The 24,159-nt window shown below is 41.1% G+C and overlaps 1 protein-coding gene and 1 long non-coding RNA gene across 5 annotated transcripts in view; one reads left to right on the plus strand and one right to left on the minus strand.

The window, feature by feature from the left end:
• Window positions 1-24,159, minus strand: part of ADGRL1 (adhesion G protein-coupled receptor L1) — a 249,552-nt gene that overhangs the window by 18,015 nt on the left and 207,378 nt on the right. The window contains exons 2-5 of one of the 4 annotated variants that reach the window (XM_072149130.1): window positions 17,237-17,251; window positions 17,000-17,079; window positions 5,782-6,600; window positions 514-813 (exon numbers count right to left, since the gene is read on the minus strand). In XM_072149130.1, coding sequence (XP_072005231.1) covers window positions 514-813; window positions 5,782-6,583 — 1,102 coding nt within the window. In that variant the 5' untranslated portion in view covers window positions 6,584-6,600; window positions 17,000-17,079; window positions 17,237-17,251. The remainder of the gene's footprint in view (window positions 1-513; window positions 814-5,781; window positions 6,601-16,999; window positions 17,080-17,236; window positions 17,252-24,159) is intronic. The other 3 variants (XM_072149128.1, XM_072149129.1, XM_072149131.1) reach the window with 3 other exon arrangements.
• On the plus strand, window positions 4-18,756 carry LOC140127919 (uncharacterized). Its single transcript, XR_011855080.1, has 4 exons — window positions 4-151; window positions 1,586-1,672; window positions 3,221-3,350; window positions 18,376-18,756. It is a non-coding gene; the product is annotated as an uncharacterized lncRNA (long non-coding RNA).

Consider the following 24,159-nt stretch of genomic DNA (forward strand, 5'->3'; position numbering starts at 1 on the left):
TTTATTAACTGCTACAGTCCCCTATTTCTTTTGTAGGTAAATTGATTGATCCAGACAAGTTCAAAAGGGTTGAGGGTATTTTCCGCATGACCTCGATATCTGCTTGGCATTGTGATTTCATGGATGCTCCAAGCTTAGAGGCAGAGCTTAGGTAGGTTTTGTGTCATAAACTGTGATGCAGACCACTGGTACCAGATTTACATCTTAGGAGCCCAAATGCACTGGTAAGATTTATAACAAGGAATGTAAATGTAATCAGGGTAAAATAATTCTGAAAAAACATTGTAATGCCGCCCAGCTGACAGTAAGGTCAAGCTTTTAGAAGATCGCTCATCTAGTGAGTCCTATAGACATTGTTTCTTTTGACTTGATGATCAGATATCTTGATAACGGTGATCTATATAAATTATTAAGTCAAAAAGTTTATTACACAGTGAATAATATAATCTGCCTACTTCCCTCTCCCAAAATTGTTTGAAATGGCTATACAAATTCTAAAAAAAAATGACTTACCACGAGTGCCCTTTGGACATGGCCTCTCTACTCGCATGCCCTGTTGGGTGGCTGGCCACTGTACTTTTCTCTCCTCACGGGCTGGGCAGAAGATCTCTGGATGTGAATTCTGGTTAGAGGGGGGAGGACGTCGTGTACCAGGGGTAGGAGGATCATGGCCTACTTGATTTATAACACCTACTGGGTGTGTTGTGAGGGGCTGGCGGCGGACAGTAGTGGTGGCAGAAGGTAGAGTAGTAACCGTCATTGGAGGTGGAGGTAGAGTAACAGTGACCACAGGTGGGGTGGGAGTCACTGGACCTAGAAGGTGAGAAGTATTATTGGATATAAGCATAGTAACAAAAAATATGAAGCCAAAATATTTCTACCAGTAACACAGCAATATAGTTTTTAAGGCTGAAAAAGACATGTCCATCCAGGTCAGCCTATTCTTCTGCAACATTGGTCCAAAGGAAGGCAAAAACTCAGATGTCTTCCTCAGGCAGAGAATTCCTATGGTCTCACTGGAATATTTACACTTTCTCTGGTTGACAAGGATTGGGGTCTATCAAGTTTATCATTTGTAGCCACCCTCTACCACCAAAAAATTGGATATAAAGCCAATTCTCTTCAGCCCTCATACCGTTCATGCGCTAGGCACTGGCCTCTTTGAATACACAGCCGGGAGCCTTGGCACAGTAAGATGTGTCTCAGTTGGAATTAAATGTCCTCTATAAGGGAATCAAATAACTTCAGGCAACATCTCCCTATAGCCGGTGGCTCTTCTACTACGACTGCATCCGTTCTATTACCATAGCATAATAAAGCAGAGGATTAACAGTTTTATTGGATTTTGGGAATGCACTAGAAATAAATATGAACTCATGAATATTATGGGAAGGCAGGCAGCAGACTGTTTTCTAAAGAGGAACACATCTGAAAGTTTAAACCCCCTATTTCAAGCCTTCATGCATCAGTACTAGGCTGGGATTATTATTAACATTCATTTAATAGTGTTTGTAATAATACAATACTTGGTCATGCAGCATAAAATGTTCATTGAATATACGATATTACAATCTCTCATTTACAGGCAATGGAGTAATGACAGATAATAAGGAAGGGCGTCTGACACCAACATAACAATAATTGCTAATGGAAGAAACACAGAAGACGAGCGGTAATGTTTATCTGTGTTACTGAGGGCCGTGGTTCGGGCCAACAGAAATTGGGTTAATCAATCACTGTAGGTATAAGAATGATTTATTATTTTACAATAATCACATCACCCATTGAGCAACCAAAGCTTGCCATGTCGCTTGTGGTACGTCACAAGTAATGTTGCCCATTACTTGCTCAATCTTTTGTTACAACCAAAATGGCTTTGTAGCCCCAGCGCATGGCAACATTTCCATTGCTGTAGGTATAGTAAGGTGTGTATCCCGATCACTGGTCTCAGCTGTGATCCAAGTATACACAGCACATGAGACATGAAGCCATTGATTGGCTAGATTAGTCACATGGATGTATGTGATGTAATCACTGCAGTCAACAGAGATCGCAGGGAACATTTGTGCTGGATCGGTGGGAGTACTAGGTTTTTTCCATCAACTAGCCAAATGTTTTTCATTCTTGTAAATCCATTTAAGGCCTCTCTATACAAAATGTCTTTGGGTTAGGTTAGTTATTTGGATTGTTGTCCATTGAGGATCTTAATGCCCCATTTTCGCGAGAAGCATCACTGTTTCATAGTGTGAAATCTTAATAGAGCTGTGCAAGAGGCTCTTATATCTTGTGCCAGAATTAATTGTGCAAAATTAAGTGATCAAACGTGAGACGTTTGTTAAATTTTAATTTGGAAAGGAATGATATAAGGCTACTAGCCCATAGAAACTGAAGTCAAACTCTTAACTACTACCTTCCCTACTGTATAAAGAAACAAGGGACCGGTACTTGGAGATGGCAAGAGAAAGGACTTATAAATGATATCCCAAATGTACACTTGTACCCAATGTAAGCCTTTTCTCTTGGGGGTTTCCATCAACTCAACTCACTGTGGGAAATCAGAATGAATATAAATTAGGAAGTATTTACAAGCTATGGGTTAATAGGAATTATAGAATATAAGAGTATTTGTTTGGTTTAGACTTCAGAAAATCTCCTTTTTAAGTATCTTCTAGGAGTGCTCTGAATGTGGGACCCTCATCTATTAGCCCAAGGGTCTGAACCTGCAAAAAACCATCACTCTTGCTTGTCTATGCATTACACAGACGATCCTTGTTGAGACATCATTCAAAACGGGCCACCAACCAGACTACGGATGAAATTATTATCCTAAACGGCCATAGATATTTTAATTGATGTGTCTGACAGCCATATAGATAACAAATCCATCTATGATAACATTCTTATTGGGCATATTATGCTATTTTGGGCATATAGTAAAATTTTTCTCTGTAGAAGGTGTATCATTAAGGACCAGCGATCAGCATATTAAAATCCTTATCCAGATTTTTTTTAAAATTATAACTGATGTAAACTATTTCTCTAAATTTGGGTTCACATTGGACATTACAGGTGTTTTATTATTAAGAAATAAAGTGGAAAAATATTCCAAATTTTAGATCTGGTTTTCCATTTCTTGTTGCTAGAAGTTTGCTGTAGAGAAAGTGTTTTTGTGAAAAAAACCAACAGCATTGATTATTGTTTACTTTAACTTATTATACAGGATTGAGTCCGTCTTCGCAGAAAGCAAAGAATCAGACTTGTACAGTTGTCCATTACTTGAAAACAGGGCATTGACAGAGAAAACCTTTAAACGCTATGACTGTCCCCGGAATGAGGCAAGGTTGACAGCTGTAAGATAATATTTGTTTAACAATGCCACGGGAGCGCATGTCTTTCAGATTGGGCTACACTAGAACAATAGGTCAGGTTTATTTCTTTACGGCTGAAGGACTCAAGGGCAGTACAGGGGCGCAGAGGATTCAGGATGCAGGCAGAAGTTTAGCAAATCAATCAGACAGTTCCCCGAGCATAACATGAATCTGTTATCTGTAACTAACATCCTTCCCATGTACACTATGAAAATACAAGTTAGGCTTATACATATAATAAGGCTCTGTAACACTTCATTGTGTTATTTTTGGGATAACGATACAAGAATCCTCGACTTGTGCACAGAAGCCGTCCTCATTTGGCTTGGACTACATGACAGGCTTTGCTGGGTGAAGCCTTGGCAGTAGTAATACTCCGGCAATGCTGGCACTTTGCCATTTTGCCGGATCTGAGGTTATCCTGCCATTGTTTTAGGTCACCCAGAGTTGTGATCATGGGAGATAATATTCTCCCGCAGACATTAGACTTTGTCTCTAGTAATCCTATCGAGGGGCATTGCAGTCGCCCCAAAATAACTCATAATATAGAAACAGAAATTTTCATCTAAGATTGCAGAAAATATACTAAAATGTCAGAACGTTAAAAGCCTATTTATCAAGGAAAAATTTGGATTGGATCGCCTCGAGCGAACAATAGCATTAAATCAAGGCTTGCTGAATGTGATTTTTTAATAATTTATAACTAACTCTAAACATCAGAAAATTATTCAAAGAAACTCGGTCAACTTATTTGGGAATGACCGGCCATCCAGCCTTCTAAACTTTCTTTGATATCAAATATTGAAGATAACATTTGGGCAGTGTTGGGCAGCTTGGCAAACATTTGGTTGTCAGCTACCTAAAATAAACAGCTAGTTAAAGCTACGTCCCCATGCACACGACCGTATTGTGGGACGTGATCTGGCCTCAAAAACTGTAGTCAGATCAGGGCGCACCCATAGAAGTCTATTATACCTGGACAAGGTTCAGTGAGCAAACCGGCCTACATTAATCAAAACTAGTGCAAACTTGTGTAGAGTGTATAGTGTGCCTGTAGAGTGCACCCCTTCGCTTTTCCGGCAGAATGTACAATTTGGTGCATCGTTTTTCACACTTGTCGGACACAGTGCAGCTGCGACACAAAATTGGCGCAGACCCTTTATAATTACATATAAGCAGTTTGCACATTCTTTATAGTGCAAAGTCAGACAGAAAACTGGTGCAAACACTTTACCACTCTGTCGCAACGCACCGTGACCGAGCCAGAGTTAGAGCAGGTCTTATTTCTGCCCTGATATTTGGCGCAGCCCCGGCTCCTCCACACGGTCCTGTGCTGTGCCACCCTTCACGCCCCTCCAAGCCTCTTTGAAATCACAATATGTGGCTTCATTAGCTGCCTTTCATTCCTATCCATACAATGGCCAGAGATGGAGGGACATGTGATCCTAACTGCCCATGACAAATCTCTTCCAGAACCTTATGATAATATTCATGAATACAAGCTTATGGGAGTATTTGCCAGTATTCCCACACCAAAGTTATTTGGACAGTAATGTGGAAAGGGGGGCGGGGCGAAATGGTTAACCCCATAATGGTTCTTCAGGGTCAGATGTTTTGCCTCACTGCCTCTTCAAACGTCTTTAATTTTTAGCCAAACACAAAACATCTCTATGGTTCAATTACCGTACCAATGAGCACCCCAGTCTTTGTGGGGTGCAGGCAAAATGAGGAATAGATGTAAGTAACTGTGTTCAACCAGAGTCAAACCTTTTTATGGAGTTTAACTTTGAATGTGCACATCATCTCCTGTTTATCGAAATACTGCTTCTTTGCAAGACCACAACTTGTTAGGTCTGATACATAAAGCGCAGCAGTTGTAAAGTATCATGCTAAGACAGAAAATGACTCTTGCCGTCATAGATGACCCTTTTTCCCTTTGTAGCTTCTTTTCTACTAGGAATGTCCATGAACTATATCAATTGTTCTCTCGTCTCTGTACTTTTTTTCTCTTGTCTATTTTCTACATATATCTTTTGACCATGCTGTTATACCTTATTCCAACTGTGATGAAACAAAAGGCTTTTAGAATTTCTGAATTACTGAGACCTTTCTATCCCAATTTCCCTCTTTTTAGCGGCTATAATATTTTCCTATGAAAAGCCCATAAGATTGGCACAATACGATGGAGGAAATAGTTTTAAATTCCTACTTACAATATCTCATCAGTTCAGACTATAGCGTTGTATCTTGTTTTATACTAAAACATAAAAGGGTCTTAAATTTTTTTAGGACCCTTTGTATTTCCTACAACATATTTCATATTGATGACAGTGGATATCATGCTGAACTTTTATGTTCTTCCACCAACATGCAAAGGATCCCATAGTTTTTCACCATTTTCCCCAAAACTAACCTTCTGCAGGGTCCGGAGGTCCAAACCTCAATGCATAACGCACAAGAAAGTAGTTGTTCCAGACATATAGTTGTCCATCCCTCGGGTTGTAGTCCACAGATGACACAAACTGATATGGATTGGGAAAATCTATACCATTGACTCCATTTGTTCCTAATGGCTCTTCTCTGTTTCGACGGGTGTTGAAGGCATACTCGAGCTTGTTACCTGCCGACTCATTATCGTCATCCGTATAAACTGATTTCAACACGTAAAGGACACCACAAGCCATGAAAGCATTTGATGCTGAACGCTTATCATATGTAGTCTCCCATGTGTTCTCCAGTCGGAGAGTATATGGATTAAGTTGGGTGACCACCAGTTTCCCACTGTTTCCTTCTGTAGCATAGATAACCCACAATCCATTCTCATCCACAGCCAAGTCTATATCAGTTTTACCCCCCCATCTGTATGGTGAGGTATCATGATAATTAGCTGTAGCTATAATGGCCTCTCCGCTCTTGATCCGTGTCCTAAGATCATATTTTACAATGTTACGTGTGCGTTCTTTGTTATAAAAAGCAGCCCCATCATATACCACAAAACCCGTTCCATCCACCCGACTTGGTAGACGATATGTAGTGGTATGTCGGCCAGCAGCATAGTCCTCCCATGATGCATACTCTGTTAATGTATCGGTACGGTATGGGATCCATGGCATAACATAGAGACGCTCTCCAGCTTGAAGGGGATCTCGGCACCACGCTCCTGACTGGTGCTCTGATTCGTGGGTGGAAGTGGGTTCTAAGATTTCTTGTAACATTCCCGGACAGACGAAAACTGTGAGGAAGGGTAGAAATGGGAAAGGACAGAGGGAGGAAGAAAGGAAATATGAAAGGAAATGAAACCAAATCATGTATGAATGGCAAAAAGAGGAAAAAAATAACAATATAAAAGGGGTACATAATGGAAATAAGTAAGAAAGCCATTGAGAAGAATGACGCAAGGTTGTTCATTATGGAGAAATTAGAATTAGGATGAATAAAGGTGTTGGATGAGCAATGAAGGATGCATAGAAAAAGGAAGGAAAGAAACAGGGGCAGGAGGGAGAGAGAAAAAAAAATAGTTGTGAGCTGCAAATTCTCTCAGTATCCCCTGAATTAACCCTGTGATCATAGGAGGATGAGTCTGGGGGAGTGAGAAGGGTATGACAAGGGAAGAAGATTAAGAGAGAGAATCAGAAGAGAAGACCCTCTCCTAATCTCAGAATTACTCCCGCACTATACACATGACTTACTCAGGCTATCTGGCTCGCAGTAATAACAAAAACTTCCCACATTTTGCCCACTTCAAAAATACCTTCTAAGCTGAAATGTTCCTTCTGACTTTGTCTGTCGCTATAGAACACCATGGATAACTATAACTAAACAATATGTATATCATTATCTAGAGCTACGACTTCTTTCCTTCTCTTTATCATGAGCTTATTTCTTCTCTCTATTTTAACCAACCACAACCTCCTATATTGTAAACCTACATCTGATGAGCTAATTCTTGTTTGAGAAGTTTCTATTTGCTTCATCAACATTTTCTTTAGGAAGTGTTTCTTTCCCCATCTCATAAGCAAACTCTCTCTCCCCCTCCTCTTCCTCATTACTTATAACTTCTCCATCCCCGCAGTATAAGAAAACACGGTTTTTTTTTTTGTGCCATGGCAACGCTGCTAGGGGAGGGAGAAAAAAAAACAAAAACTCTGAGGTCACATATCATTCTTACAGCCAATCATGGACCAGGGGTGGTTGACCTCCCCCCACTGAGGATCTCTGTTGCTGCTCAGGCTGGGATCCTGAAAGCTAATTGGGTTAGAGGGGAGCTGATTAAACAGCCATGAGGTGTGAGACGCAAGAAAAAGACCTGCTGAGTTGCATCGTGGGTAAATGAAATTGGCATCCACTATCCTGTTGGACGGAAATATTGATTAAGTGAAATAAACTCTTGCAGTAAACATGTATCCCGATAGAAGGAAAGTCCTGTTGTGCCAGTGTGCCCCTTATATAAGGGAACCCATTAAAAGAACACCCCTTCTTATAGGTTAATCTTTTATCCCAAGAATTTAGTTACCCATAATGAGGATAGTTAGTTTACTACCCAGATAAACAGGACACCTGAGGAGAACAGATCACATACACAAAGCAGAGGCATTAAGGAGTGGATCGCCGCTCTTGGAGAATGAATCGGCTGATTTCTCACAAACACAAATCTCTTATAATGCCCGAGTCTACTGTGAGTAGGTGATGAGTATGTTTTAATTGGAAGAAGCCAACTTTGAGCAGGCTTCATCCTTCATATAGTGATATATAGTATGACCTACAAGGTTTATCTTAACTTTCTGGCCAGTGGTCTTTTTAGAGGTCCTTCTCCTAAGAAGTAATATATTTTATGTACGTCTGCTATTACTCAACATGGCCTCATAACTGGTGTGCTCTATTCTCTTCTATATACATATGGTTAGCTCTACCGATTTGGCTTCTGCACTAACCAAGATAGTTGATAGAAATGGAAACAGACAAAATAATTCCTATGGCTACATTCACACACGCGTATGGGGGACATATATATGGCCCACGTGTATATGGTGTAGGTATGTCCCCATAGCCAGCAATGGGCGCTCAGCACTGTAGGGAAGCAGTACGGTGCAGCACACATGCAGGGAGAAAGACATGTCCTATCTTTCACCGGAATACAGCGCAGTGCGCCATATATTACTATGAAGAGGGGCGGGGGTGAGCAGCTCTCCTTCTCTCCCCGGCGCCGGCGTGTGTCCACCCTGCTACGGTTTGGCGAGCACACGGCTGTGTGAATGTAGACTTAGGGTGCAACCACATGTTCAGTTTTTCAGATGCAGTTTTTGATGCCCATACCAGGAATGGAGTAAAAGTAGAAGGAGGATCAGCACCTTTCAATTATTTGTCTCAACCCATTATCATCCGCACCTGCTTTTGGCTCCAAAAACTGCAACTGAAAAACTGAACGTATGGACAATTTTTCATCAGGGGTTCTGGTATATTTTCCATTGCAGTACTATTTAGGATGTCAAGGATACTAATAACCCCGTCGAACATCCTTTTAAAGTCATAGCTATACCCCATAGCTATCAAGGTTCTATTATGGATGGAAGCCTTAACAATTGGGTGAACAGAGCCCTAAATAACATTAGGCATTAGAAAAGGGACATAACATTGTACGTGTGAGTGACTGATGATCCTATTCCCCACAACACATTTGAGCTACTCCTTGCCTCCTAACCTAATGCTATGCCTTATTTAAACTCATTTAATGGTTAATGTAAAAAAGAAATATTTCAGTATGTTGCATGTTTTTTTTTTGGATAAAATCTTCACAATGGATATTTAGTATGCTACATGAGACTGCATGCTTGGCAGCAATCAATAAACAGGGTCCCTCTCTCATACTGATGGGTCAGAGAATATTTTATGCTGGAGTTTGACAGATTTTTTTTTCTTTTTGGGATACAGCACGCAGTGTTGCATGATGTCACATCCCATAGGAGTGCAAATCAAAGAACGGATACAGCTCAATGCATCCATGACTTGGTGGCTGTGTAGGGTTGCATTAAGATGCAGTTGTGAATTAGCCTTTCCAGAGGATCAACGTGTATGTCTCAAATTCTAAAGTTAGTTATAGGACATGCTGGAATTACACAGCTGTTGCCTGATGCTGGCCGTATACATTAGATCATTGTCCAATACCATTAATTTTGTTAGGCAACCATTGTATATCAAAACCATCAATTTTGTTAGAGCCTGGTCAGCTGTCATCTACCAAAACCATCAATTTTGTTAGGAATGGTCAACCATTGTCTACCAATACCATTAGTTTTGTTAGGACAGGTCGACCATCGTCTACCAAAACCATCAATTTTGTTAGGACTGGTCAACTGCCATCTACCAAAACAGTCAATTTTGGTATGAATGGTCGTCTACCAAAACAATCAATTTTGGTATAAATGTTCAATGATAGTCTACCAAAACCATCAATGTTGTTAGAACTGGTCGACCGTCATATACCAAAACAATCAATTATGGTATGAATGGTCAACGATCATCTACCCAAACCATTCTATTTGGTCCCGTATGTTTAAATTCACAAAGCCTGATTCTTTTACTCTCAGGTAAATAATTTGCCACCAAAAGTGTCTTCTATTGGCATTGACCATCTCCCCTGGCTAAGCTACACCCCATCGGGAGTGATAGCCTCGTAATATTCATTTAGTGCGGGTTTTTGTCTTTGAGTGTCCTTAATTTGTAGTGTGAGGGTGATGAGATATTTTGCAGCTATTTTTCAGGTGATGCAGAAGAGATTGTGGTTGGAAGTAATGGTTGCCCAAATAAAACACTCCTTAGCCAACAGCAGAAAAGAGTATGTTTTTGGGGGAGGTGGCTTGTGACCAGCTAGTGTCAAGATTTAAGGAGGGGCAATTAATAATTGCAGGCTTTCTGCATCTACAAGGATCTTTAACCTCATAGTTCATTATTCTCTTTCCTCTGTCTAAACATCAACTCCTAAAACACCTCTATAGTTTAACAATCCATTAAGACATCAGAGACCTGGCTGCTCATGCTCAACAGGATTTGGGAAAAAGTCTAATTAGTTGCTTTAGAGAGAAGCAACATTTTCGATATTGGTAATGGAAAAAAGGAATACTCTTGTATTGTCCCTATTTTTTATTCTTTCCCATAAACTACTAAGGTCAGCTATTTCGAGCCCGCCTGTAATATGCCTTCACAAATGGCAGTGACCAGCGGCTGTACCCAGTATTCACATAACTAGCACATTGTAAAATCTTTTGTAAGTCTCAAGTGGCTACCTCTTACTCGCAGTCGGACCATACATGGCATATCAAAGAGGCTGGCACAGAGAGAGGTCATTTGCAGTATTAAAACGAAAACTGCTAATTTTTTAACCCCCTCTCTCTTTATAGTGGAGGGTGTAATACGCTTGATTCCTAAGCACTTATGTGGTTAGAAAACATAACCTCCTTCATCTTTCTTCTTTGCCTTTGAGTTACTAGTTAGCAAATCCTTATTTAACCTCCATTATTCCCTTTTCAGCAAACTAAAGGTGCTTTTTACACTTAAGTTGAAGAAAATTGATATTCATCAAGTAAGATTTTACAATGGGCAAGCTTTATAGTTTTTTTTAAATATATATATATATATACTGTCATCTTCTGGGAAGGAGTCTCCTGTGTTTTTTTTACGCATGATGGATAAAAAGGTTTTTAAACTTACTAAATATTTCTCGCCCAAGATCTTTCCAAAAAATGCCTTTCCAGATGAGATTGCTTGTTCTTTACCCACTGGATGTGTATTGACAACCTGAATGACCAAAATAGTCAGATGTTGTTCTGATAAGACAATTGTTCACCAGATGATTGTTTATTCAATGGTGGTTTAACCATCAGTCTATTTTTTGTCATCTACACTATATGGCTACTTTCCTTATACTAAACAAGTTAAATCTAAAGGATTAACCTGCCTTCAACCTTGTTTGGTTAACCCCTGCCTAAAACACTCAATAACATCATCTTCCTTTCAGTAAATATAATGCCAACCAAAGCCGTGAGAAATTTGCTTTGGTGAGATTGGTGAGATCTTCAGAAAACCTTAAGTATATAGTAGGCTTTAGCCAGTCACACATTGGCGTCTTTGGGATTGTACTGTATCTCTTCATGGAGGCAAATAGTGGGCAGATGTTCTGTTGGGTCCAGCCAAATGCCATATTACAGAGTTTTCCCTTGCTTGTCCCATATAGACACCATGTGGTGACACACGGAGTGCTAGTGGCTCCATAGTATAGAGACTCTATGTGTCTCTGTACAATCTCTGTGCCTCACTACTCAGGGTAGCTCCTCTTGGTAATGCTATACAAAGCTGTTACAATTCGCTGTTCCTAGCTATATTTCATTACTGCATCTCCAAGGTAGACTATACTAAGTTCAATTCTGTACATTGTGTCTTAGTGAAGTATTGGATGTTTTCTTGAGAACCAAGTTTTCATATTACTTGAATCATAGAAATTCTTGGGCTTTCCGTGACCAAGAAGATGCACTTTATATATATAAAGTACTGCTACAAGACCTCCTTTGGGGCAGAGTGGGCTTGTAATATATTATTTTTTTTGTTGTTGTTGCAGCAACAAAGATACCATGAGTAAACCCATGTTATAAGAACATACCCCTAAAGAGCTCACAGCCCCAGCATGCCCTTCCCGTTATAAGAACACCCCATCAATCTGTATGTTTCATAGTACGTTTGCAGATGTTACCAGCAGTGTGACTGGGTCTGGATATTTTGTGGACAAGCATAAATCCACTTGCTATACATAAATGGAAATATACCATCAAACATACACAAACGAGATATAATTGTTAGTGGTTTAGTTATTAATACGTGATTCTTAAATTGAGGTCAAGGGGTAAATTCTGACAGACAACACATGGCCACACTAGGAGGGGTTATATGACATCTGTTACCTATAATCATCTCGATCATTTGAAGGTTAAATCTGACTAAACACTTTCGATGTTGACCAACAACAACAGCTACTCATTCTGACCTTGCCGGATGCATATACACCTTGCTTGGGCCGATTGTGTAAATGTTTCCCATGGGTAGAGGGGAGTAGACTGCTGCTAAGAATACTCTTTCCCCTCCTGATACCTCTGTGGTCAAGGCCTATCTCCCTCCGAGAAGAAAAGGATCAGGCATGATGAAACTCATCATATCTAACCTTTCTTCCCATGAAATCTGCTTTTTGGGGAAGAGTCGGGACACCATCATACTCATTAGATGAAATGTTCTGTTAAAATTCCTGAGTTCAGCTTACATTCACCTAATGTGCACGGTCGCCCTTCACTCTTATGGACTCTGTTGACCTTCTTTGCTTTAACCAAACTAGGAGGAAGCTATAGAATCTTATTAGAAGATGACAAAGACACTTCAAGATCTCACTACATTTCGATGACCTGCCTTGATTTTTAGAAGGTCTAAATCAAAGTCTACGTTAAAAAGCCAAAATAAGTCTAGCTGCCTATTCCTACTAAGAGCACACCAATAACAAAACCAAGGAGCTTTGTTGACTATCCTCAAAATGACCATGCCAAGAAACATTCAGCTTAGTTGACTGCCTTAAGATGGACCACTCTGGCAGGACACCAAGGAGCCTTGCTGCCTGCTCTATGTATTGACCATAATAAAGCCAGTTTTTAGTAGTATAAGCGTCAAAATTTAGTCTTTGATAACATAGCATGCTTTTAACGGGGTGTCCTTGTAACTGGGCTTCCTTTTATAGTAATGGTAATGACCCGGCTGCAAAATATTCCGATAGGGGTGTTCTTGTAACAGGTTTTAGATCAGTTAGACAGCTTACACAGCAACATAGAAAGAAATGGAGTTAATCTCAGACACCTGTAAGGAGAAGAGTGAAGTCAAGAGAGAGAGAGAGTGCGTGTTGTACGGTGGTGTGGTATCCGCCTGCTCACAAAGGAAGTCGTTAGAAGTGACAAAAGCCTATAATGTAAAGACAATTTGTCACCAAGTCATGAGACTGGTGGAGTTTGTCCCTCTCCCACAGAAGGACACATACAGAGGGGGTTTAGGAGGCACCTATATGGGGAGGTAGATGTTTATTACATGGAGCAGCATGGGACATAAAGGAAGAAAGATACTGAACAATGAAATAAACTAAAAGAATTTTACCATGGAACACAGAGAAGGTAAATGAACTAGTAAGATTACGTTAGTAAATGGGAAGTTTAGGAATAGCTTATATGGCATTAAAGATGAATTATAGAGAGGGGACATACGACATAATAGGGGGAATTATCAGGAAGTATCATTATAGGTAATGGGAGATTTGTTGGGATCATTTGTAATGGGAACATTTGTTGGGATTAATAAGAGGAGTTATAAGAAAGTGATATTTGACTTAATGGGACACTGTACACCACAGGCAAGTTTTAACTTTACAGAGAGAATTCTAGAAAGGATATCTCATACCTCACCTGTATAGTGGTGTAAAGAGTGTTCCTTTAACAGACTGCATTATACAGTGTAGTTATATGGATTAAAAGGAGATAGAGGGAGAGATTTTATGGAGTAATCGGAGGGGATATGGAAGCGGAGATATAAGGAGAGGTTATTTGGAGTAATAGGAGGATATATAGGAACAGGTTATATGAAATAATAGAATTAGATATATGGGGAGGTTATATGGAATAATAGAATTAGATATAAGAGGAGGTTATATGGAATAATAAAATTAGATATAGGGGGGGGGGGGTTATATGAAATAATAGAATTAGATATAGGAGGAGGTTATATGGCAGTGATGGTGAACCAGTGATGGGTGCCAAAACTACAAGCAAAAGCCACATATTTTTCACAAAGTGCCAAATGCCAATTTAAAGTAACTAAAGTAACTCACAGGTTTCAAACGTATTGGCATCATGAGGACACCAGTACTGTAGAAAGGAGAAATTTGGATTATTATTGTAGTTTCCCTCTAAGGTCCCTTAACAGGATGAATCACAAGTCCAGAGAAGGGTCTACAATGATAATCCAGCTCTGTCAGCACCTCCTTGCTCCTCCTGCACTTCTAGTCACTTTAAAATAGCGCTGAACATGGCACGTCCTGGGCTGCCTGTGACTACAGGAGAAGCTATTGAGTCCTGAATGGTGACCTTTGTGCTGGGTGAAGGGTGCCCACAGAGAGGGCTCTGAGTGCCACCGGTGGCACCCGTGCCATAGGTTCGCCACCACTGTTATATGGAATAATAGAATTAGATATGGGGGGGGGTTATATGGAATAATTGGAGATTTAGGAACAGACTGTATGGTGTAAAGGACATTGATATGAGGAAGGTCATTTGAAATAAAAAGCAGGAATATATAGAGATATAGGAAGAGGTTATATAAAATAAGAGGACAAGACATATGAAGTAATAGGAGAAGATATAGGGTATAAGGCGTAATAGGTGAGATAGGGAACTGTTAAATGGAGTATTTGGAAACCATTCAGGTAGGGATATATATGGTTATAGATACAGATACGGGGGTTATATGGAGTAATAGGAGGTAAAAGTGGATATGTTATATGAAGTAATGAAGCCATTATAGAGAGAGGATATATTGAGAAATAGGGATATAGAGAGGTGCTGTAGCCAGCAATATGAGCAGATAGGAGATAGGATATACTGTATGAAGTAATAGGATGAGAAATATGAAAGGTTTTACTGATTAATATGAGGAGATAAAAGAAATGTTATATGCAATCATTGCGAGGGCTATAAGGAGAGGTTATGTGCAGTAATAGGAGGAGAAATAGGGAGAGCATATAAGGAGTAATAGGAAATATAGAAGGGGGATATATGGAGTTATAAAAGGAGAAATCGGGAGAAGTTGGACTAATAGGAGGAAATTTGAGGGAGAGGGTCTATGATGGAAAAGAAGATATATATAGGAAGGTTCTATAGAACAATTGGAGGATAAATAGGGAGTTGGAGTGATAGGAGGAGATATGGGGAGAGGATTTATGATTTAATAGGAGATATAGAGGGAGGTTATACAGTAGGAGAGGATATATGGAGCAATATGAGGAGATATCGGTAAGATTAGATGGATTAATAGATATTGGGAGAGGTTATGGAATACTAGAAAGAGATATAGAGAGAATATATTATAAGGAATTATAGAGAGGAGATCTAGAGATGTTATAGAGAGTGATAGGAGAAGATACAGGAAGATATTGGGGGAGGTTATATGGAGATATAGGTGGAAGGGTCTATGAAGTAATAAGAGGAGATATAGGAAAGGCTATTTGTGGTAATAGGAGGAGGATATATGGAGTAACAGAAAGAAGCGGTATAATAGATACTAGGAATCAGATTGGAAACAGATGAGGGGTTTTACTAGAGATTATCAGAATAGGTTATATAGAACATGTATATGGATTAACAGGGCAACGAAAAACTTAAATTGACCATAATGATGAAGTAAAGAATCGATGTCAGGCGCTATATGGAAAGGATATGTACAGAAATAGCAGGAATTTCAGCTCTTTATTCCACCCACAGAGAAAAGCTCCCGCCGTCGGTTTTTTTTTACTGTATCAATAGACAGGTCCGTGCACAGGCGGAAGGAGAGACCAGATTAATGGCGTTAGTAATCAGAGTGCGGCACAGAGCAGAGAGATGAGAGGTTAATCATCACCACGGGGGTGCTGTATGTTATCAGCGAACACCACAATCCATCCCCCATATCCTGATCTCTGACCATTTTCCCAAATCCTCAGGGAGCAGCCAGACCCTCTGAAAATGTACTCGGTCTAATTACTATGTTCATCATGTCAGCGGCAGCGTATCTGCATATGTCTGTGTGTATGCCGACATACATACACGGACATCATATACATTTTACATAAGGTGCTGCCGCAGGGCTCCCTGGCAGGAGTAGAAGCGCTGTACCGGAGAAGGAGTTCCCTTCCTTTAGAAATTAAAAAGGGGGGGGGGGGGTGAGGAGGGCAGAACAGAAATTAAAGGAAAATTAATGGCATATAATTAAATTAAGAGGGGAAGTGACATAGAGAGTGGGAGAGAAAGGAGCGGAGGGAAGAGAGTGAAAAAGTCGGGAAAAGCGGAGGGGAATAATTGAGGTAGGCCAGGTTTCTGGAGGTTGCTATGGAAACATGACGGGATAAGAGGAAGGGAGTGAGGGATGAAGGGAGGCTGGAGGTTGCAGAGTATTTCACCACTAAACTCTTATCTGCCACCATCCTGCTAACTACAGCTAAATTGTTCCCTACATATCTGGACACCGCTCTACTAACCCTCTCCCTGCCAAAATATATCTTATTATGTCTCCACCCATGACCTTCTCCTCAGAGAGACATCTTAAAATGGCTGCTCCTTCCACCTCTTTGCAAACTTCAGAGCCTTCTCCTGATAGAAACCATTGCTTAAAATATTCTTACTGCCTTTAATGACTTCTCGGCATGAAGTTCTGCGCCCGCATTTTCTTATTCTGTAGGTGAAATGCGTCTCCGACTTAATCTCATTTAGTGCTTAGAAACGTGTGACTACCCTATAGAGATCCTAAAATACCATCTGATCTTGCTTTTAAAGAATCTCTAATCCTAACGTATAACCCTAACCCCTTACAATGCTAAATCCTCTCTCTCCATGTTGTGGGGAATTTCAGGATTTTATACTGGTTCAAATAAACTCCAGCTCTTGTAATCCTTAAAAGCGAAAGGGATTAGAGGGTAACAGGGTCAGCAAAGGGGGAACAGAGGAGGAGGGGTGGAGAGAAAAGGAAAAATTAGGATTCCAACATTAATTATGGGCGGAATTAACGAGTCACCGTGAGGGTAACAGGAAGGGACCAATGAAAATTACCTTTTTGCTCCACTTCTATTCACGCATCAGAAAAGAAAGAGAGAGAAAAATATCAAATGAAAAAGAGGATAGGAAAAAGGAGAGAAAGATATTCATGAGTGTCATTGCCAAACCTTCCCTCCCCACCACTTAAGGTACCACGTACGAGACCCTCCCACCACCCCGGATACTCCCACCACATAAGACAAGCTCAGAACCGTATACCCAATGTGTAATGCAGGGGAGGGATAGGGGGTATCTTGGATTCCCAGAAGAGGGTCCTGTAAAGAGAAAGGTGATTCAAGATACCTTGGGTTTGGGAACAGTAGGGTTGGGAAGGATGGGATGGAAAATGAGTGCAGAATGGATTAGAAGGTTAATGAGAAAAGGGGCATCAAGTCATGAAGGGAGGGGAATGCGAAAGCGGGACAATGGAGAACAGTGAATCCCTGTAAGAGGTCCTGCAAAGACATAAAGGGAATATGAGAAGGAAGAAGATAGAATGGGAATAGACAGAGTGTGGAAGTCAACTCAGTACTTGATGTTGAACGATTATGAAGGTAGTGAGAGTCCTTCAGGGTGTTGGTAATGTATAGTAAAGGGAGGGAATGGAAATGAGTAAAACCAAGAAATCTCAGGTAGAAAGGACTAAGGATGAAATGTGATGGTAAGAAAACACCTCCAGGGTTTCCCGGGCTCTGTAAACGAAAAAAAGGGAGAGCTGGTTGATGGAGTAGAGGAGGTCATAGCATGAGGGTGAAGAATCAGGGGTAGGGATTTCTGGTTGGGGCAGATTCAAGGGACACACACTCAAGGAATCTGCAATGTAAAAGTTAATATTTACAGACAAGCAAAGTTAGAAACAGGCAGAGAATGTAAAATAAGCCAAGATTTAGCAAAAGGTGCTAAGGTTTTTTGCAGTCCTTATCTCACACTCATGGAAATAAGAATTATGGAGTGCTAAACCTTGCCACCATCTGATAACTCCAGGGCAGAAGAATATATTGAGAGATGAAGAAAAGCAGAGACAAGAGCGAGAGAAAGAGCGAGACAGAGCAAAAATCTGACTCCAAAAGAAAACTGAGAAATGTCATTCAGGATGAGAAATGAGACAAATACATTGTTTTTGTTTTATTTCATTTTTTTTTTTTTTTTAAAAGGAGACAGACGAGAAAAGGTAGAGACAGCCGATATTGAGGCGGAACAATTCAGGAGCGACAGAATGAAAATTGCTAAGAGTGAGGGACAGGCAGAGGAAGAAAGACAGAGCGTGACAGCCTTGGCAGAACGTCCTGGGGATAGAAGCGTTATATTAATGAGCCAATCCTGGAAGGGAAAGGAAATAGTTAAACGTTGTAAATACACAATGCACCTTGCTGTCCCACAGGGCTCGGCGTGAAGTGGAGCAAATAGCTCTGTGACTAAAAGAAAGGCCTGCAGAGCGCTGCGGAGACCTGTCAGTCTGTATGCATACCGGAGCATATGCAGAGCACTATGGGTGCAGAACAATATTACGTCTGTGTCCGCTCAGCGATGTAACTACAGGTCATGTGTCTACAAGTCGCTGAGTAGCAATTAAAATTCATGCAAATATTCACCTTGTGTATCTGTATGTGCAGTGAATAGCAATGTTTATCTGTAGCGGGAGATGATACAGTCTTAGATGTGCCCCGACAAGTAGCAGGAGCTCAGCGTGCTGGATACTAATTCATTCCTAATCCAGACTGCATATAATCATTTCACTAGTCGGTAGGTGACACTGTATATTCATGTATGCCTCCAAGTGTGTCCCAGCAAGTCTATGTGCGTGCGGAGCTCACCCTTTACAATATATTTCACATAGGTCTATACTTATTAACTGCAGACACCAAATAGGGTCAATCGGGGGCTAAATTATGGAAAAAATTGGGATTTGGTAATATGCACGGTGGACAGATAGGCTCTCAGGATGATTTTACACCTGTTATGGGCTTTGGAAATGAATGCAACTAGCTGGACATGTAAATGCAACATACACAGAGAGGAATGATTAGGAATATTAATCGTAACTCAAGAGAATCTGTCATGCAAATTAACTCGCCCAAAATAAAAACTATGATTAAAAAGTATTGCCCTAAATGGTTCCTTTCCATGGATGCAATGTTACAAAAATCAGTTTGTAAAATTATATGCAACTCGTCTGATGGGAGTCATTTACACTAAGTGAGTCATGCATGTTTAAATTTACTTGCATTGCCTGGCCTCCTTGTTCCTGATTGACAGGTCTAAGTGCTATAATATTCTGCTGTATGGAACATTGAGAAAGAGCTCTGTTACATCATTGCGCACTTAAAGTCATGTGACCAGGATGACATAATCTAAGGTCCTGTTACATCTGCAACATCTACTCCATGTATGTATCTGATCACATGAAATCATAGCAGCCACCACAGAGGATGGGGAGGAGTAGATGTCCATGGTCAATGGGGAGGAATAGAAATAAACAGAGGTTACTGTGATTTCATGTCATCAGATACAAACATGGGGTAGACTTTGCAGATGTAACAGGATCTTAGATGATGTCACTCTGGTCACATGACATGCTGAGAAGAGGCGTGGGAAATTGGGAAGAATAGTAGATGGGAGGGGCCAGACAAGCTGGACATGCCTCCTCTGATGCCAGGGAATATAACATAAAGTAATAATAATAATTTCTTTATTTATATAGCGCACACAGATTACGCAGTGCTGCACAGAGCTTGCCAAATCGGTCCTTGTCCCCATGGGCTCCCAATCTAATCAACCTACCAGTATGTTTTAGAGTGTGGGAGGAAACCGGAGGACCGCAAACACGGTTGATTTATGTGGATTTAAGGGAAACAATTTTTAGCTAGAAGAAGGGTATCAGTTAGTTTATAGGGCTCTATGTCACTAGCTGTATATGTGAAAATGAGGTGACAGGTTCCCTTTAACACTATGGCCCAGAAGTGCATTGGTTCCAACAAACCGGCTCCATGCACATGTGGGATTTACTGGACCCAACCTAGAACCGCTAAACTGAAATGATAAACTGAGTTCGGTTCTGCAGTTGAAGGTTTGATAGGGTAAATCGTTCACGCCTGTGGAGAGAATTTGTTGGAACAAACTTGCTGGAGGTGAACTGGCCTAAGGGGAACCGGAAATGTAAAGGATGGAGGGAAAAGTAAAACATAATATGAAAAATATTCTGGTGTAACTTGTCCCACAACAGCATAGTCCTAAAACGTCTATCCATCCCATCTTCAAGCAGGTTTATTTGTGAAATACAAACTTATGTCAGACATATTTTCTGGACTGAACACTGTGCAGGGAGCAGGTCTCCCAGCATCACAGTCATCAGTAATACTAGGACAGCATAGAACTGCCGAGAAACCTTCTGGAAAATACACATGTGGGCAAAATTGTTGGTGTCCCTCGTTAAGTGAAAGAAAAACCCACAATGGTCACAGAAATAACTTCAATCTGACAAAAATAAAAATAAATGAAATTTCTATAAAAAGGCAGACATTGCTTTTCTTTCATGCTTCAACAGATTAAAAAAATATAAAACTCATGACACAGCCCTGGAGAGAAGTGATGGCTCCATCAGCTTAATGGGGCTTATTTTCAGGTTTTGCGACGTTTTGGGGGATTGCGCCGCTGGGACAGGCATTTAGAAGGGGATTGGGTTGCACACGATCGGATTTTGGCACTTCGGCGACGGCTTTCATGCGACAGATATCGTCCGTCGGACGATCCGATGGATTCGGACTGAGCGCGGGATTTAACATTTAAACTTACATGCACCGGGAAGAAGAATGTGAAATCCGGCGGAACTGAGCGGGTAAGCGACACATGCAGGAAATTGGGCGCACGATCTTAGTGAATCGCGCCGGAGTCCATGATCGTTGGACAACGCACAGCAGGGATTGCGACAGGACCAGGTAAGTAAATGTGCCCCAATATTTTGTAGCACCACCTTTTGAGGCAATCACATGACTTCTGTAACTGTCCATGAGACTGCTCCAGTTGTCTGGGATGTGAAGGAGCCTTTTCCAGATGACATGCTTCAGCTCCTTCCAAAGACGTTCAATAGGATTTAGGTCGGGGCTCATCCAATGTTTTCCTCTTAGCCATTCTTGGGTGTTTTTATCCGAGTGTTTTGGGACATTATCCTGTTGCAAGACCCATGACCTGCGACTGAGAACAAGCTTTCTGACACTGGGCAGCCCATTTCTCTCTAGAATCCCTTGATAGTCTTGAGATTGGCCTCCTCCATGGTTCACAGTAGGGGAAGTTTAATTTTTTAACTTTATTTTTCCGTTGGTGAATATGGAGCTGATGTGCCCTCCCAAAAAGTTTGCCTTGAAGTTTACCTTTACTCTCTTTAGAAGTTTTTCTGGGCTCTTTTGTTACCACTCATATTATTCATCTCTTCCTCCTGTGGCCACGTCCATGGAGGTCAGCTACAGTCCCATAAATCTTATATCTGAATAATATGTGCAACTGTAGTCACAGGAATATCAAGCTGCTTAGAGATGGTCTTTAATATTCTGGTCTATAATGTCTTTTCTAACCTCCTGAGACAGCTCTTACCTTGGCTTTTTCTGGTCCATGCTGAGTGTGGTACAGCACAGTGAGTAGCTGTAGCCCTATATACAGCACAGTGACTACCTGTACCCTATATACAGCACAGTGAGTAGCTGTACCCTATATACAGCACAGTGAGTAGCTATAGCTCTATATACAGCACAGGGAGTAGCTGTAGCCCTATATACAGCACAGTGAGTAGCTGTACCCTATATACAGCACAGTGAGGAGCTGTACCCTATATACAGCACATTGAGTAGCTATAGCTCTATATACAGCACAGTGAGGAGCGGTACCCTATATACAGCACAGTTACTACCTGTACCCTGTATACAGCACAGTGAGTAGCTGTAGCCCTATATACAGCACAGTGAGTAGCTGTAGCGCTATATACAGCACAGTGAGTACCTGTAGCGCTATATACAGCACAGTGAGTAGCTGTACCCTATATACAGCACAGTGAGTAGCTGTAGCGCTATATACAGCACAGGGAGTAGCTGTACCCTATATACAACACAGTGAGTAGCTGTAGCCCTATACACAGCACAGTGAGTAGCTGTACCCTATATACAGCTCAGTGAGTAGCTGTACCCTATATACAGCACAGTGAGTAGCTGTAGCGCTATATACAGCACAGTGAGTAGCTGTAGCGCTATATACAGCACAGTGAGTAGCTGTAGCGCTATATACAGCACAGTGAGTAGCTGTACCCTATATACAGCACAGTGAGTAGCTGTACCCTATATACAGCACAGGAAGTAGCTGTACCCTATATACAGCACAGTGAGTAGCTGTACCCTATATACAGCACAGTGAGTAGCTGTACCCTATATACAGCACAGTGAGTAGCTGTACCCTATATACAGCACAGTGAGTAGCTGTACCCTATATACAGCACAGTGAGGAGCTGTACCCTGTATACAGCACAGTGAGGAGCTGTACCCTATATACAGCACAGTGAGTAGCTGTACCCTGTATACAGCTCAGTGAGAAGCTGTACCCTATATACAGCACAGTGAGAAGCTGTACCCTATATACAGCACAGTGAGAAGCTGTACCCTATATACAGCTCAGTGAGAAGCTGTACCCTATATACAGCACAGTGAGTAGCTGTACCCTATATACAGCACAGTGAGTAGCTGTACCCTATATACAGCACAGTGAGGAGCTGTACCCTATATACAGCACAGTGAGTAGCTGTACCCTGTATACAGCTCAGTGAGAAGCTGTACCCTATATACAGCACAGTGAGAAGCTGTACCCTATATACAGCACAGTGAGAAGCTGTACCATATATACAGCTCAGTGAGAAGCTGTACCCTATATACAGCACAGTGAGAAGCTGTACCCTATATACAGCTCAGTGAGAAGCTGTACCCTATATACAGCACAGTGAGAAGCTGTACCCTATATACAGCTGACTGATCACAAGACTGGAGACCCCTGTGATGACAATTAGTGGACACCGTGATATAACATGTTCCTTTACTCACATTTTTGTCTGGGGAACCATCATTTTTTTCCAGACATGTGCCATGAGTAAATTCTGTATCATCATGGTTGAAAAGCAATGTCTGCCTTGAATTTGTTCACTTTTATAGAAATTTTGTGCATGTGTGTATGTCCACCATACAGTCTATATTTCAAAGACTGAATGCCACTGGCCTTCCAGGGGGTGTCTAGTGGCTTGAGTAGGTACTTACCTCACTCAGCGTTCCAGTCCCTTCTTTACTCCTCTGAATGGGCCAGTTGGTGCAGCAGTCATGGGACACAGAGGCCAATTGCAGCTCTCATGAGAGGGAGAAAGCTGACATCAATCTTCAACATCATGGTCTGCCCAACTGGAGGTCAGCACTTTGGTATTAGAGATCGTAGCGAGGGTAGCACCATTTTGTTTTCCTTTTCTTTGAATCCATGGACCATTGCCCCCTCTACATAAGTCCAGTACATGTGACTTTAATACTGTAGCTTCTAGTCCCTGATGTATGACGTGCTACTTCTCTTATACATTGACCCCCCAGTCATCCGGCCAATCTGACCCCGGTGGCATCCAACAGGGTGAACTTTTTTGCTGAAATTCATGAAATTGCATCAAGGTTTAAAAAACTATTTACTGTGCATGTACTTTTATTAACACAGAGGAACTAGAAGGGACGGTTACCACGAAGTCAATCAGTATAATGCATCTGCTGGGAGCTTTCCCGGCGCAAACTGAATGGAAAAACATGGTGAAAGAAGCCTAAGAGCACAGTTGCCAGGATACGTGTACAATGTGTAATGATTCCTGACTGACAATGGAAGGATGTTGTTTTATGATGTATAAAGAGCTTTTACCTATGTTCCAATAGTTTCCTGCT

Source organism: Engystomops pustulosus, chromosome 4, assembly GCF_040894005.1.
Source record: "Engystomops pustulosus chromosome 4, aEngPut4.maternal, whole genome shotgun sequence".
In the NCBI taxonomy this organism is placed as follows: Eukaryota; Metazoa; Chordata; class Amphibia; order Anura; family Leptodactylidae; genus Engystomops; species Engystomops pustulosus.